Source organism: Arachis hypogaea, chromosome 2 (assembly GCF_003086295.3).
Source record: "Arachis hypogaea cultivar Tifrunner chromosome 2, arahy.Tifrunner.gnm2.J5K5, whole genome shotgun sequence".
In the NCBI taxonomy this organism is placed as follows: Eukaryota; Viridiplantae; Streptophyta; class Magnoliopsida; order Fabales; family Fabaceae; genus Arachis; species Arachis hypogaea.
The window spans coordinates 30,304,996-30,320,460 of NC_092037.1; the positions used below are offsets into that span (position 1 = coordinate 30,304,996).

Genomic DNA, 15,465 nt, shown 5'->3' on the forward strand with positions numbered 1-15,465 from the left:
TCTTTCATGAACTTAGCATAAGAGGGTATTTGCTCAAGTGCTTCTGCAAACGGAATCTTTATTTCAAGAGTCCTGAGGTAGTCTGCAAAGCGGGCAAATTGCTTATCCTGTTCCGCTTGGCGGAGTTTTTGAGGATAAGGCATTTTGGCTTTGTATTCCTCAACCTTAGTTGCTGCAGGTTTATTACCTACAGAAGTGGTTTGAGAACCCTTTTTAGAAGGGTTGTTATCAGCACTTGTATGTGACTGATCCCCCACTGGCATTTGAATGCCAGGGGTGGAAGCTGGAGTGGCGTTAGATGCCACCTCCCTATTTGTTACTGGCGTATGAATGCCAGAACTATGCTCCCTTTGGGCGTTCAACGCCAGATTCATGCTTGTTTCTGGCGTTGAACGCCAGGAATGAGCATGGGCTGGGCGTTCAGCGCCAGCATTATTCCTCTCTGGGCTCTGATTGTTCTCAGAGGGATTTTGAGTAGCCATTTGTTCATTTCTTGGCTTCCTGCTGCTTTGAAGTGAAGTATTTAATGTTTTCCCACTTCTTAATTAAACTGCTTGGCATTCTTCTGCTATTTGTTTTGACAGTTGCTTTTCTGTTTGCTTTAACTGTACTTCCATATTCATGTTAGCCATTCTTGTTTCCTGTAGTATTTCCTTGAATTCGGCTAGTTGCTGGGTTAGAAAGTCTAATTGCTGATTGAATTCATTAGCTTGATCCACAGGACTGAGTTCAGCAGTTACTGTTTTAGCTTCTTCTTTCATGGAAGATTCACTGCTTAAGTACAGATGCTGATTTCTGGCAACTGTATCAATAAGCTCTTGAGCTTCTTCAATTGTTTTTCTCATATGTATAGATCCACCAGCTGAGTGGTCTAGAGAAATCTGAGCTTTTTCTGTAAGCCCATAGTGGAAGATGTCTAATTGCACCCACTCTGAAAACATTTCAGAGGGGTATTTTCTTAGCATCTCTCTGTATCTCTCCCAGGCATCATAAAGGGATTCATTATCTCCTTGTTTGAAGCCTTGGATGCTTAGCCTTAGCTGTGTCATCCGTTTTGGAGGGAAATAGTGATTCAGGAATTTTTCTGACAGCTGTTTCCATGTTTTTATGCTATTCTTAGGCTGGTTATTTAACCACCTCTTAGCTTGATCTTTTACAGCAAATGGAAACAGTAATAATCTGTAGACATCCTGATCTACTTCCTTATCATGTACTGTATCAGCAATTTGTAAAAATTGTGCCAGAAACTCTGTAGGTTCTTCATGTGGAAAACCGGAATACTGGCAGCTTTGCTGCACCATGATAATGAGTTGAGGATTCAACTCAAAGCTACTAACTCCAATGGAGGGTATACAGATACTACTCCCATATGAAGCAGTAGTGGGGCTAGCATATGACCCCAGAGTCCTCCTGGACTGTTCATTTCCACTTAGTTCCATGATGGAATAAAGGAGATGGTATGTATGTTGATATTATTTATTTTATAAAAATAAAATAAAAATGGAATAAAAACGAAATAAATAAAAAAATTGAAAATATTTTGTGAAGATTTTCAAAAAAATTTTGAAATTGAAATCTGAAATTTTTATATAAAAATTTCGAAATTATTGTTTAAAATTAGTTAGAAAAAGATATTTTTTGAATTTTGAATTTTATGATGAAAGAGAAAAACACATAAAAGACACAAGACTTAAAACTTTTAGATCTAATGCTCCATATTTTCGAAAATTTTGGAGGGAAAACACCAAGGAACACCAAACTTAAAAATTTTAAGATCAAGACACAAGAAAAAAACTCAAGAACACCAAGAACAAAAGGAAGAACACCAAACTTAAAATTTTTAGAAAACTTTAATAAAATTTTCGAAAATTATGAAAAGATTAACAAGAAAACACCAAACTTAAAGTTTGGCACAAGATTAAATCAAGAAAAATTATTTTGAAAAAGGATTTTAAAAAGAAGGTGCCCAATTGCTAAGAATATAAACCCACGCTATAACCAACTAAGCTAAAAATGTAACGTATTTTAAAGATGTATTATTTTTTTATGGATAAAATAAATTTTTGAAAACTAATGTTTTGAAAAAGCACAAGAAAAAACAAGAAAAGACACAAAACAAGAAAAACTCAAGATCAAACAAGAAAAATAAACAAGAACAACTTGAAGATCAATGAAGAACAAAGAGCACAAGTTCGAAAATTTAAAGAAAAATATAAAAGATGTAATTGACACCAAACTTAGAACAAGACACTAGACTCACGAAAAATTAACAATTAATAAAGAAAAATAATATTTTTTTTTGAAAAGAAATTTTTTTGAAAAGAAACTATCCTATCAGAATTTAATGACTCTATAACAATAAAAATAAATTATTCCTAATCTAAGAAATAGAATAAACCTTTAGTTGTTCAAACTCGAATAATCCCCGGCAACGGCGCCAAAAACTTGGTGCACGAATTTGCAATCCGTACAACTAACCAGCAAGTACACTGGGTTGTCCAAGTAATACCTTACGTGAGTAAGGGTCGATCCCACGGAGATTATTGGTTTGAAGCAAGCTATGTTTATTTTATTAATCTTAGTCAGGATACCAATAGAATTCTTTAGCCTCGTATAAAGTAAAAAGGGCATAAAATAAATAGTTGTTACTTGTTGTGCAGTAATGGGGAATATGTTGGAGTTTTGGAGATGCTTTATCCTCTGAATTTCTGCAATGTAATATTCAACTCAATTGTTTGTAAAGCCCGTCTATGGCAAGCTGTATGTAGGGTGTCACCATTGTCAGTGGCTACCTCCCATCCTCTCAGTGAAAACGGTCCAGATGCTCTGTCACAGCACGGCTAATCAGCTGTTGGTTCTCGATCATGTTGGAATAGGATCCATTGATCCTTTTGCGTTTGTCATCACGCCCAGCAATCGCGAGTTTGAAGCTTGTCACAGCCATTCGATCCTTGAATCCTACTCGGAATACCACAGACAAGGTTTAGACCTTCCGGATTCTCAAGAGTGGCCGCCATCAATTCTAGCTTATACCGCGGAGATTCTGATTAAGGAATCTAAGAGAAGCTCATTCAGTCTGATATAGAACGGAGGTATTTGTCAGGCACACGTTCATGGATTGAGGGAGGTGATGAGTGTCACGAATCATCACCTCCTTCATAATTAAGCGCGAATAAACATCTTAGATCGGAACACACACACGTTTGAGTGAAATAGAAACAATTGCATTAATTCATCGAGACGCTGCAGAGCTCCTCACCCCAAACAATGGAGTTTAGAGACTCATGCCGTCAAAGTGTATATAATTCAGCTCTGAAAATGTCATGAGGTACAAAATAATTCTCTAAAAGTTGTTTAAATAGTAAACTAGTAACCTAGGTTTGCAAAATATGAGTAAACTAAGATAATTAGTGCAGAAATCCACTTCTGGGGCCCACTTGGTGTGTGCTGGGGCTGAAACTAAAGCTATCCACGAACTGAGGCTTTTCTTGTAGTTGAACTCCAAGTTATAACGTGTTTTGGGCGTTCAACTCCGGATCATGACGTGTTTCTGGCGTTTAACTCCAACCAGCAGCATGTACTTGGCGTTCAACGCCAAGTTACATCGTCTATCTTCGCGCAAAGTATGGACTATTATATATTGCTGGAAAGTCCTGGATGTCTACTTTCCAACACCGTTGAGAGTGCACCAATTGGACCTCTGTAGCTCCAGAAAATCCATTTCGAGTGCAAGGAGGTCAGGATCCAACAGCATCAGCAATCCTTTTTCAGCCTAACTCAGATTTTTGCTCAGCTCCCTCAATTTCAGCCAGAAAATACCTGAAATCATAGAAAAATCACACAACTCATAGTAAAGTCCAGAAATATGATTTTTGCTTAAAAACTAATAAAATTATATTAAAACTAATTAAAACATACTAAAATCTACATGAAATTACCCCCAAAAAGCGTATAAAATATCCGCTCATCAATCTCCCGAAGGGCTAAATCTTTTCCCTTTTATATCTAACCTAATTTGATTTGAAACTAAAATCAAATAATAAATTCTAAACCTAAAAATATCTTTTCTTAATTCAAAAATTAAATTGAAAATCAAATAAAGCCTTCTGTGCTGATTTATTAAAGACGTAAGGACCACTCCTATTAGCACTGCCGGGGTTTAGCGCCAGTTTCTAGCATTTGGCACCGGGACTCTAAAGAAGAATGAGTGCTGGACGCGGTTTGGCGCTAAACGCTAATGTCATAGCGTTTAGCGTCGTGATTCCAGAGAGAAAGTATATACTATTATATATCGTTGGAAAGCTCTGGAAGTTGGCTTTCCAATACTGCTAGAACCACGTCAATTGGACCTCACTAGTTCAAGTTATGGTTGTTGGAGTGTAAGGAGATCAGGGTTGACAACATCCACTTTCTTCCTTTTCTTCCACACGAACTCTGTCAAATTCGCTCGGATCTTTCCTGAAATTAGTAAAACCACAAAGCGCATCAAAGTAACATCCAAACAGGCCTAAAACACTAAAATCTAAATAAAACTCAATAAATTCATATCTAAAATAATAAGAAAATAGCAAAAAAATGCTCACACATCAGGTTTCATCGGGAGGGGGTAGAAACCGACACATGAGCTCATAACCTGCACCAAGATTAGATATGCATCATACTTGTTTGTGCATCCTTTTTTGTTATGTATTCTCTATGAATGTATGTGTTTTCTGTATTGTTACTGTGATGCTTTTTGTATTTTCTATTTATCTATTATTTTCTATATTTTTATTTACTGTTTTTGTATTCTCTGTTTATACATTGCGTGTCTAGTCAATAGCAAAGAATTAATAAACGTAATTAACAACCCTGACCTTACTAGGAAATCCTAAATTTTTACCCCCTATTCTCCCCATTCAAATGGAAACGAAGTGCTTTTCTATGAGTTAGTGCCTCTGTTCATCTACGAGGTCCCGACGTTCGAAATTTATTATGTTTTGGGTGGGGAATCTCGTGTTCGACTATACGTACTATGCGATAGGCCCTTCTCACACCCAATAGATAGTCCGGACTTTAACTTGGACATGCTGTATGATTTCCCTCTTTCTTGGTTACACCCTAACAGCCACGGTCATCCTTTTCCTAGTCCACCGATCCATGCTTAGCCCTTACATCAGGTGGCTTCTAAGCCTAACACAGGCGAGGGTTACATTTCAGATCCACCTCCGGACGTCATTATACCTCAGGCACCTCCTTCACCAACCGAGCAACTGCAATCGCAGTTCGGTCCGTTGGGCGAAGCCTTAGCTCCTGTGTACGCTAATAGACCTGTATTGGGTGGCGGGAATAGCAATTCATTTGGTGGAGCATCTATTCCTAGAGACTCAAAAGAGGAGGATCCAGAGGAATATTAACAAGAGGAGGAGTTACCATCTTTCAGGAGTGATTCATCTGCAAGCAGGCCATATAGGTGGTCTATCGAATGACGATATTTGTGTTCAGTTAGGGGATGTTAGTTGATATTCTTTTGGCGGCATCTCAGCTTAGTACTTTTTCAGTTTAGTCTCTCCCTTTTGTTAGTTTACAGAGAGAATAGGAAAGTCTAGAAGTGTTAGGCTACCCCGGACAATAGCTTAGTGACTTTTTGTATGGGTCAAGGCCTGTGATGTCATATGTTAATATTTGTATATAACTATCTTATGGGATGTATACTGACAGGGTCTGTAAACATTGTACTAATGTATGATGATATGTGAATATTCTGTTAATATTTATGTTTATAATGTTAATTATTTTTGTATGCTTTCAATAATATATCGATAACTGTTTTCAACAAATTTTTACCTTGTAAAAGCGACGATATTTTAACAATGAATCACGGTTATATAATAAAGATTAGTCAATAAATAGAAAGGCAAGTTAGTGACGTTTAACTTCTGGTTGGTCATAACATACTAGAAGTTGGATCGTTATATGATTAACCCTTCACTTTACCAACTTCCTCACTTTAAAGGATTCGAATTCTAAATTTCAATCTCAATTACTAAATACTACAATAACACACACCAGCCACCACCAACCACCCGCCACATCATCAGTCTAGTCTCCTCCCACTCTCTAACAACCTTAAATTTTAATTTTAATTTTAATTATGATATTATAGTCAATTTAAAAATAAAAAATATTAAAAATAATTTTAATTTTGGACAAAAATTTTGAAGATAAAAAAATATTTTATTTTATTTTTATTATTTATTTTGTTAATAATGATAATGGGATGGCAAAAATTTACGTATGGTCATTTTTGTATGAAATTGATAGTTATCATTATATGATAATTTAATTAAATATATTAAATTATTTAATAATTTTTAATTACTAACTTTATATAAAAATAATTGTATTTGATTTTTTACTTAATAAAATATAAATATTAATATCTCTTATTCATACTGCTTAATGAAATAAATAATAAAAAATATAAATATTTTTAAAATATATATCAGTGAATAATTATTTTATTTTCTTTATTTAATTCTTTAATATGTATTTTGAACTCTCAAATTTTAGATGGACTGATTGTTAGTTTTATTTTTGTCAAGGTTACCGAAATCCAACCCACCATAGACCCATACCCCTGATTCCGTTACGCCCTGTCGCACTCCATGAAAAGTCACCGCCATATGCATTCCTTTAAAATACATAAATGCCGAAGACACATGGAATGATCGCTACCTTCAAGAACCATTCTAGAGCCTCCGAAGAGGAGAACTTCAATTGGAGACAACTCATAAGGTGTCGATCCACTCCTCTCTAACTTCGTTTTCTGTTTTCCACCTATATTTGTGCTATCGTGATTTTCATTCATTCTCTGGAGGTGTGTTTGACGTGGAAAAATCGTATAAACAATATTTTCAGGGTTTATGTTTACGTTGTTTTTACGCCGTCAATGTTATTCTTGCACAGAACAGTTTATTTTATTATTATTATTGCTTCTTCTTCTTCTTCTTCTTCTTCTTCTTCTTCTTCTTCTTCTTCTTCTTTCGAGATGTGAGTATTTCTGTTCTATTTGATTCACTTTGGTGTAGGTTTGAACTGCCTCTTTAAGCTCTTGTCTTGATCCTAACTGTTGGTTATGTCTTTGTTTTCTGGAATACCAAGGAGTGCAATTGGCGTTTTGCTCCCTGCTGTAGATTTGGGTATTGCCATTTGTTATTCTCACATGTGCTTTTAGAAATTCCATTGAAGATTTTCATCATGTTTGATAGTGCTATCTTGTGCCTTTCTTCTATTTGGAACACCTGGAAATTGAGAATTTGGTTGATTTATCTGCGTTCTTTAACTTGTTCAGAATTTGAATTACAGCAGAATTTTGTTCTAAAGTTCATGGAAAATTGAGAATTTCTATAAAAAAAAAATAGTTTTTATTGGGTAGAGAATTGTTTTTCCTTCAATTTCTATTATCAATAATGGGTGGATAGGTTATTTCTATCTGTCACTGTGTTTCTTCTTAATTAGTTATATAAAGCTCCCTGAAAGGATCTAGAATTTGCTTGACAATTGATTATATGTGACAAATGAGTTGAACGGCATAACCGCATAAGGATAATGTTGTAAAATTGTTGAGTAGATTTTTATTTAAAATTTTAAATATTTCATTTGCTCTCTATGGATAGAGATACAATCTGATTTTTTCCCCATAGCCCAAACACAAGAATTTTTCTGTGGGACTTGATCCTTTCAAAAGCTAATGAGTGCTATTTTAATCATACAAAAAATCATTGTTTCTTGATGAAAGGGTAAATTTTTGGGTAGCTATAGAATAACTTAGCCTGCAGCGACGTTGAAAAATAAAATATAATCAGTTAGCTTTCTTTAGGTAGTCATAACTTGGTCTTGAAAACTGATTTTTGTGTGGGGTTTCTTTTTGTTATGAAGCTTATTATTTCTAGTATCTACTATCCAGAAATCTAGATCAAAAGCCAATAGATGAAATTTTAGTGGTGTCGTGAAGTTAGTGTAGCAATCATGGTGAATATGAAATCAGTTTGGAATACAGGGTACAAGCTGAGTTAATGAGGTGTGATTTCCATTTCTAGTATTTTTCCATATACAGTGATAAAACAAGATAGTCCACCAAAATCTAGATAAGTCTCATCATTCTCATATGTGGAAATAAACATACAAAAATGGGAAGGTATGCATCCTGCATAACTGCACTTTTGCAGCATGGGAGTTGTTTTTGTTATTTGGAGTTCTTTTTATTTGATTGTGGTGAAGCTAATCTGAAATGAAAGTGTAGTCAATCTAGTTATATTGCAGAAAGTCACAGGTTCCAACTATATTGTTTTTCTTCTAAATTTAGCTATGTCTTTTTTAATTTATACTGATTAAATTTTTTATTTTTTCGTTAAATGGCTATTTTGGCACTTGAAAAATTTGAGTTTGACAAAATAGAGCCTTAATTAAAGAAAGAAACCCATGACCACTAAAATATAAAAATGTTTGACAAAATACACCTAACGTCGTCTGTTTGCTATTGCCATTATCGTCATTGGCAACGTGCAAGTTAGGCATCTACTTAGCACTACGACACAATTTTTGTGGATTCTAACCAACTGAAATCTATAGTGACTCCAAATTTACAAGACTCTTATATGATTCTATAAATTTGGGGGTCAATATAGGTTCTAATTGGCTAGGGTCAATGCCAAGTAGATGGCTAACATGACATGATGCCAACGATGGTAATGGCAATGATGAATAGATGACGATCGGTGTATTTTGACAAACGGATTAGTGCATTTTGTCAAATATTTTTTTATTTTTGTATTACACGGGCCGCTAATTCGTTTCTCTAATCTGGGGGCTATTTCGGTCAAATTTGAACATTTTCAGATGCCAAAATGGTTATCTACACTCCTGTGTTGTTTGAAGTAGCCAGGGGCGGAGGCTAGTGTTGGTGAAGGGGGGCAATGCTGCCCCCCCCCCCCCCCCCCCAACAAAAAAGAAATTAAAAATTTTAATGTATAAAGGTCACTGACTTTTACATTAGCCCTACTTAATTTTAATTTTTTTTTCCTTCTTCTAAAGTTATATATTTATATTGGCGCTCTCCTAAGAATTGCTCTAGGTCCGCCCTTGGAAGTAGCCCATTTTTGCATAACTTTCTGTGGAGACAGCAGCGTTCCTCCGTTCATAACTCAACCCATTGAGCTTATATTAACAAGAAACCATTTTTCCTAAAAGCTTGAGCTCTTTTAATATTAGGTCACCAAATATGAATCTCAAAAGATATTCGTAGAATTAGTTCTGAATTTCACATTTCTGGTGCTTAAAAAGGAACTAAGTGCAAATTTGTCCCATACTTGGTTCATATGTTGGGTTTTATAAATGAATTAGGACTAAAAGGAGATGGAAATATAAATCAGGAACATCCCCACTGAAATTTAATCCTAAGGACCTATACATGGGTTTTGGTTATGAATTTTCACAAGTGATAATTAGACGTGATTGTGATTGCTATCACATATTGTGCAGCAGTCTAGAAGGAAGATTTTGTGTTTAAATGGCATTGCTTGTTTGAACCAAAAGACATTTGAATTGTGTCTTTCTTGATGTTTCGTGACTTCCTATGATCATTAGGTTAGTTAGCTATTGGAATGTGTTTATTGTCCCTTTGGCAAAAGCTGATTATGATGGTTCTGGTTAAGGCCAATTTAAATTGATGATGCTTGACTCATTGACTATTATTCTTTCAATAGAGAATAGCCGTGCGTTGGTATGAGATATAGTTTGTAATAATGAGTTTTAAGCTGAATTTGATTGATAAAAGATGTTTATTGTTGTTGTTTGTGATTTTCTGCAGCATAAGAAAATGATCTTTGCTAATGATATCTGTTGTGTGTTGCTTGGCAACTTGATATTAGCTTTAGATTTCATTAACAATTAAGGATTTTCCCAAAAGAAAAACTATGCTGAAATTATGAGAATGTGACCAAGCTTCAAGAGGAACAACATTTGATCTCCCCTTTTTTCAGAAAGGTTCAGCCATGTATGGATGAGTGGGTGAGGACGAGTTTACTTTTCCTAAACACATGTAAACTCACTTTTAATGTGTTTGTGTTCGTAAAAATTGTTAGATCAAAATCAAAAACAACTTGAGATAATTTAGCTAAGCCAAAAACTTGTTGGTGTTGGTGTTGGTGGTGGTGTTTCTGAAAACTTCAGAATTCTGTCTAGCAGGGGTATCTTTGTGATTTTTTAGTTGTGTTAGGAAACTGCCAACAAAATAGTAGAAGGGATAAGTGTGTATGTATTGTTAACACTCGGTGAAGCTGGATCTCAGCTTACTGATGAAGAAGAGATGAGAATTAGCTAAACAGAAGGGATAACACAGGGCACTATAGCAGCCACCTCTCTCCCCAGACAGATTCGCGAAATCATCCCCTTCCCACTTTTCCCTCACCTGTACATTTATATCACCCCCTGTGCACCAACAGAATGCACACACATGCCCTATGCACTCTGCATCCCGGCATTGCATTCTTCTCACCTCATGCGTCACCCCCTAAGCATGTCAGTTAGGCCTCGAGGGCTCCCTTGAACCTTCTATTCCCTGATTTTGCATAATTCCTTGGCTTTCCCTTAACCTTTTCCTCTCGTACACTTTTAGACCCTTAGGGAATTTATTCTTATTACTAACATATGATTGAAGGTGAAGATTTTAACTAAATTTTACAATATTAAGCTTTTTCTATATTTAATTTTGGAAACTTTTGAGCTGGTTAGCAGTGTGTACATGGGTGTTGAAGATAAACCTAGGCTGAAGCTGTTTATGTTTTCCGATGTAAATAGTAAACTTTCATAAATTTTCTGTTTTAGTTAGAGATCTCGGATTGACCTCATATTTTAGTATGTTGTAGGTGAGACGTTGAAGTGAGTCTCCACAAAAATTTGTAGGTTTCTGTGTCGGTTTTTGTTAACTAATCAAATGACACTCAGGTGGCCTAAAAATCTAATATGATGATCACAACATATGAAATTGTTAATTGAATTTTAGAAAGAACTCAAGAATTTGTTGGATAGCAGAATTGATACTTCGACTTACCGAGGACAGTAATTGGTGCTTTTCTTCCCTCTGTAGTTTGCGTATTTTCAATCCCACGTGCCTTAGGAAAAAAGTATTCGATTGATCAATCCTCTTTATGCAACTTACCTTGTTTGGAATTTGAATTTGAATTAGGGTATAATTTTAGTTCAAGTTAATGGGAAATTGGAGAGCTATATAAAAAGATTTTGGTTAGTTTATGTTAGAGTATTCTAGTTTTATTTTTTACTTTTTCGATTTCGGTTATTGACAGGTGGATAAGCTATCTATGTTTGCCAATTGATTTTGTGTGACAAGGATAGTGTTGTAAAATTGTCGACTGAACTCTTAATTTTTTTTTTTTAATATTTGATTTGCTGCCGAGACATAGAGATTCAATCTTTATTTTCCCCATATCCTAAAGCAACTGTTTATTTATAATTGGACTGAATTATTTCTAGGAGTTTGTTTTAAACATGTCATAAATGTAGAATCATGTAAAATTTGCTAAGGTGAAACTTTGAGCACTTTTGATATGACTACTTTGAGCAATGACTTCTCAACTATTATGTAGAACTCTATTCTGTTTGAAACAAACAATTTATTATTTTCCTTCTTGTTCTGATTGCTAGGATTGTCGTATTAGGTGATCAGTAAGATGCTGGAACCAGTTCAATTTTGTGTTGGCACTTCGTCTCTAGTAGTACCAGGGCCAGGTGCACTGATTTTAGACACCTCACTATCTCAGTTAGTAGTTGAGCTAATTTTTGTATGTGAAGTGTCTCACATGTTACTTAAATCAATGGAATATGTTTTTGTTATATTTTCTCTGATGCAGCTGGATATAGAAGTCAGGGTGAAGTGCAGGTCAATAATGCTCGACCTAACATACTTCAGATGCAGCCCTTACCATATAACATTAGAAAAGGAGAACTTCAGACTGCTAATTTTCGAAGCCGTTCATCTCGTGTCAAATGTTCTGCTGTTTTGGTAGGCTATTTCCTTTTCCTTTTTATCTTTGGCATTTTTCTATATGTGGACCTCTTCTATTTTTTACTTTTAAATATAAAACAACTAATTTCAATAAGAAATGAAAAATATTACAAAGGTATGGAGGATAAGAGATCCTCATCACGATCAATTGGTATAAGCAGCAGTCTGTATTGTTACAAGGCAACTTTCATTCCTTATTGAAATTTTCAGAGTTCCTATTAAAATTGTTTGTAGTTGAATGTTATTTATCCAATCAAACGAGCTCAGGTCTTAATGACAGAGGAAACCATGCTAGGAAACATAGGAAACAGTTGTAAACCTACTTCCTTTTTAGAAAAAGCTTTTGGCTTCACTACTTGTAATTTCTTATTACCCCTTTCACAATCCTCATCATGTCTCACATATTGAGGCAATCTTTATCAGTTCCTTGCCCTATTTTTCTTAATCCCTTATCGTTTGAAGATGCTCAAGGACTCATCAAATGTGGATTATATTTTTAATAGAGGAGTCAACATTATTCTGTGCAGGATATTTTCCTGCTTGTTACTGAAGTATCTAAGTAGTTTTTATGTTGTTCTTTTCTGTCTTGATCTTTCTTCCGATCTCTGAACTTCCTCTTGGTTGTTATTACTCTCCATATTGAACCATTCTGATGTTTTGTGTTCTTTATTAATAGAGTGAGCTAGAGAGAAGCTCTATAAGAGTCCAGAAGAATGTATAAGAGTCAGAATCAGTTAGAGAATTAGTTAGATTAGTTAAGCAGTTAGGCTGCATTTGGAAGGGATACTGAGACTGAGGGACTGAGATTGGGAGACAAGAGACTGAGAAAGTGAAACTAAATTAAGTCTCTGTATTATGTTTAGTGTAAAATATATTAGACTAAGTTATGTGTTACTATTATTTTCAGTTTAAGATAAATATGGAGATTGAGGGCATAGATTTAGAATTTGAAAAGTTAAATGAGGATACTTCTGAGAATAAATGTTATTAAAGTTTCAGTTTTTATTCTACAAAATCTCAGTCCTCCGTGTTCTCTCTTTTTGGAGGTACTAAAGGGACTGGAATTTCGTGTCCCAGTACTGAAATTTTAGTTCCAGTCTTTGATCGCCAAAGACAATACTGAGTTGCAATCTTCCCGTCTCTGAAAACAAAAGCTACTTTAGAGAGCAATTAGACAAGTGGCTTCTAGAATCTGTTAAGAGTCCAACTAACTTAAGTGCCAAGGCCCCATGTATATATATAAAAGCATGAACTTAGTAATCTTCCTCATAATACCAGTATCATCTCTTTCTCTCTCTCTCTCTAACTCTCTAATTTATATAGGATGCTAGATGTGCTGCTGCTAGTGCAACACAAACCTTGGTACGTCGTTCTCGAACAACTACTATTTCTCCTGGTAATTACTTCTCTCCTATATCATTTATTTCGACGGCAGCCACAAACTTATATTTTGTTTTGTGCTTATACCATATCATGTGTGCTTGTTCATTTGTTTATATGAGAAATACTAAATGTTCCCATGTGGTGCTTAAAATTCTTCCAAGTTTAAAATCTCACATATATTAATAGTCTTTTTATGTTGTGTAAATTAAAAATCATACCAAGAGTGGAGCTCACCTTATGTGTTCAATGCCAATCAATATGATAAGCTTTGTTTGGGATGACAGAGAAAGTGAAGTCCCCTAAACTTGATGACAATGGCCCGGGGTTGCCCCCTCGAGATAATGATGGAAATGGCGGTAATGGAGGTGGAGGTGGTGGTAAGTTTTCCGGTGGACTTATTCTTTTGGGTATTCTTGGGATCCTGGACATTCTAAAGGATATAGAGTGTGAATGGCTCCGCAACCGTAAGCATAGGAGATTTCTTCAAGCATGAAAAGTTACTTGTCATGCATTGCTGTCGATTCTTCTTACATGCTTGACATAGAAACTTGGATTGTTACTCTCAAGTTACTGTTCTCGAGTTTTTCCATCGTTTATTGAGACATGAATTGATCTCAGTTAGAAAAGCTTAGATAGTTATGGTGCTCCATAGAAATTAATTCCTATATTGGTACACGTGTTGACTATGTAAGACTAGTTTGATCCATTATCTGCACCCTAACCAATTCAAAATTTTCGGATAAAACTTATTTTTTCGGGGTCCATTCGTTTATTCATTTTATTCATTTTTTGTTTGTTTTCTTTTTTTCCTTCCATTTGTCTCTTTATGTGTTAGGGGCGTATAATAGAATGGATTCAATTTCTACGAGGTATAGAATGGCCAATTTCTACGAGGGCCAAATAAATGCAAAATACAACAAAAATATAATAAGAAGTTAATATATTCCATAAAAAATATATATCTAGGTTAATAGTTTAGATTATATCCCATATAAAAGTCGACATTTAGTAACATATCTTAAGATTTCTGGTATTTTAAGTGGTGTATATGTTATGGAATTAAGATTATCAATTGTGCTTAGTAGTTATATAAAAGGGTTCTCAATAACAGTTTAAACATTATTTGTTGAATTTGAAATGATATTTATAATTTAGCTTATTATATGTTTTTTTCTCCCTCTTAAAAAATGTTAATTGTTTTTTAGATATTTTATAGTTTTAGCCGGACAAAATAACATCTTATTTATAAAAAATTAAACTACTTGACCTTAAATACTTATAGAAACATGTAAATACTAAAGGAAGAAAAACTATGTACTATGTAAGGACTAAGCAATAGATAAATTAAAAAAAAAAAGTCATGTTACAAACTAGGCAGCCAAGTTTAATCAAATTGGATTAAATTTAACAAAAATTAATTTTATTAGTGAGAGCGTCAATACACGTTTCAATTATGTTTTCTCTTTTTTTTTTTTTTGCATTTTTTCTCTTTTTTCACGTTTCTTCTTCTTCACATGTTTTCTCCTCATCGTCATTCTTTTATTGCTGTTGTATTTTTTTCTTTTTCTCCTCCTCTTTCTAGTGATTTTGGAGCATCATGCATTTTTTTTTCTTTGTTTAATTTTTTCTTGTTTTATTTTTGTTAAAAGAATAAAACCAAAAGAATAATAAGGTAAAACAACAAGAAGAAGATGAACAAAAAAAGACGATGATAATGCTGAAGAAAAAAAAGGAAGAGGAGGAGTTATCATTAAGTAATTTCGGTGAATTTTGAATTTAAATAAAGTGTACTTATAGTCTGTACTTGTTTCGAATTGAGTTTGTATGTGTGCTGTCATTATTAAGTAATTTTGGTTCATTTTGAATTTGAATTTTGATACATTCTAGATTTAAAATAAGGGGTACTTTTGGTTTGAACTTGTTGAACTGAATTTGTTTGCGTCATTATCATTAAGTAATTTCGGTGCATTCTAGATTTGAATTATTATACATACAAAAAGACGATGGTGATAATAATG

At 34.4% G+C, this 15,465-nt stretch overlaps 1 protein-coding gene and 1 long non-coding RNA gene across 8 annotated transcripts; one reads left to right on the top strand and one right to left on the bottom strand.

The window, feature by feature from the left end:
- Window positions 1–3,202: 3,202 nt before the first annotated feature.
- LOC140178933 (uncharacterized) lies at window positions 3,203–14,128 on the bottom strand. 2 transcript variants are annotated; one of them, XR_011872021.1, is made up of 3 exons: window positions 13,682–14,128; window positions 4,584–4,633; window positions 3,203–4,458 (listed from the first exon to the last, which is right to left on the bottom strand). It is a non-coding gene; the product is annotated as an uncharacterized lncRNA (long non-coding RNA). The 2 variants fall into 2 exon arrangements; XR_011872022.1 differs by lacking the exon at window positions 4,584–4,633 and having other exon boundaries at window positions 13,682–14,063.
- Window positions 6,555–14,209, top strand: LOC112742200 (uncharacterized). Of its 6 annotated transcripts, none has more exons than XM_025791447.3 (6): window positions 6,555–6,777; window positions 7,144–7,181; window positions 11,704–11,787; window positions 11,910–12,061; window positions 13,388–13,460; window positions 13,732–14,209. In XM_025791447.3, exons 3-6 carry the CDS (start codon window positions 11,730–11,732, stop codon window positions 13,938–13,940), a joined length of 492 nt encoding a protein of 163 aa, XP_025647232.1. In that variant the 5' UTR covers window positions 6,555–6,777; window positions 7,144–7,181; window positions 11,704–11,729; the 3' UTR covers window positions 13,941–14,209. The 6 variants fall into 6 exon arrangements, with proteins under 6 accessions (XP_025647232.1, XP_025647229.1, XP_072072451.1 ...); XM_072216350.1 differs by having other exon boundaries at window positions 6,675–6,777; window positions 7,071–7,181; XM_072216352.1 differs by having other exon boundaries at window positions 6,762–7,032.
- The last annotated feature ends 1,256 nt before the right edge of the window (window positions 14,210–15,465 follow it).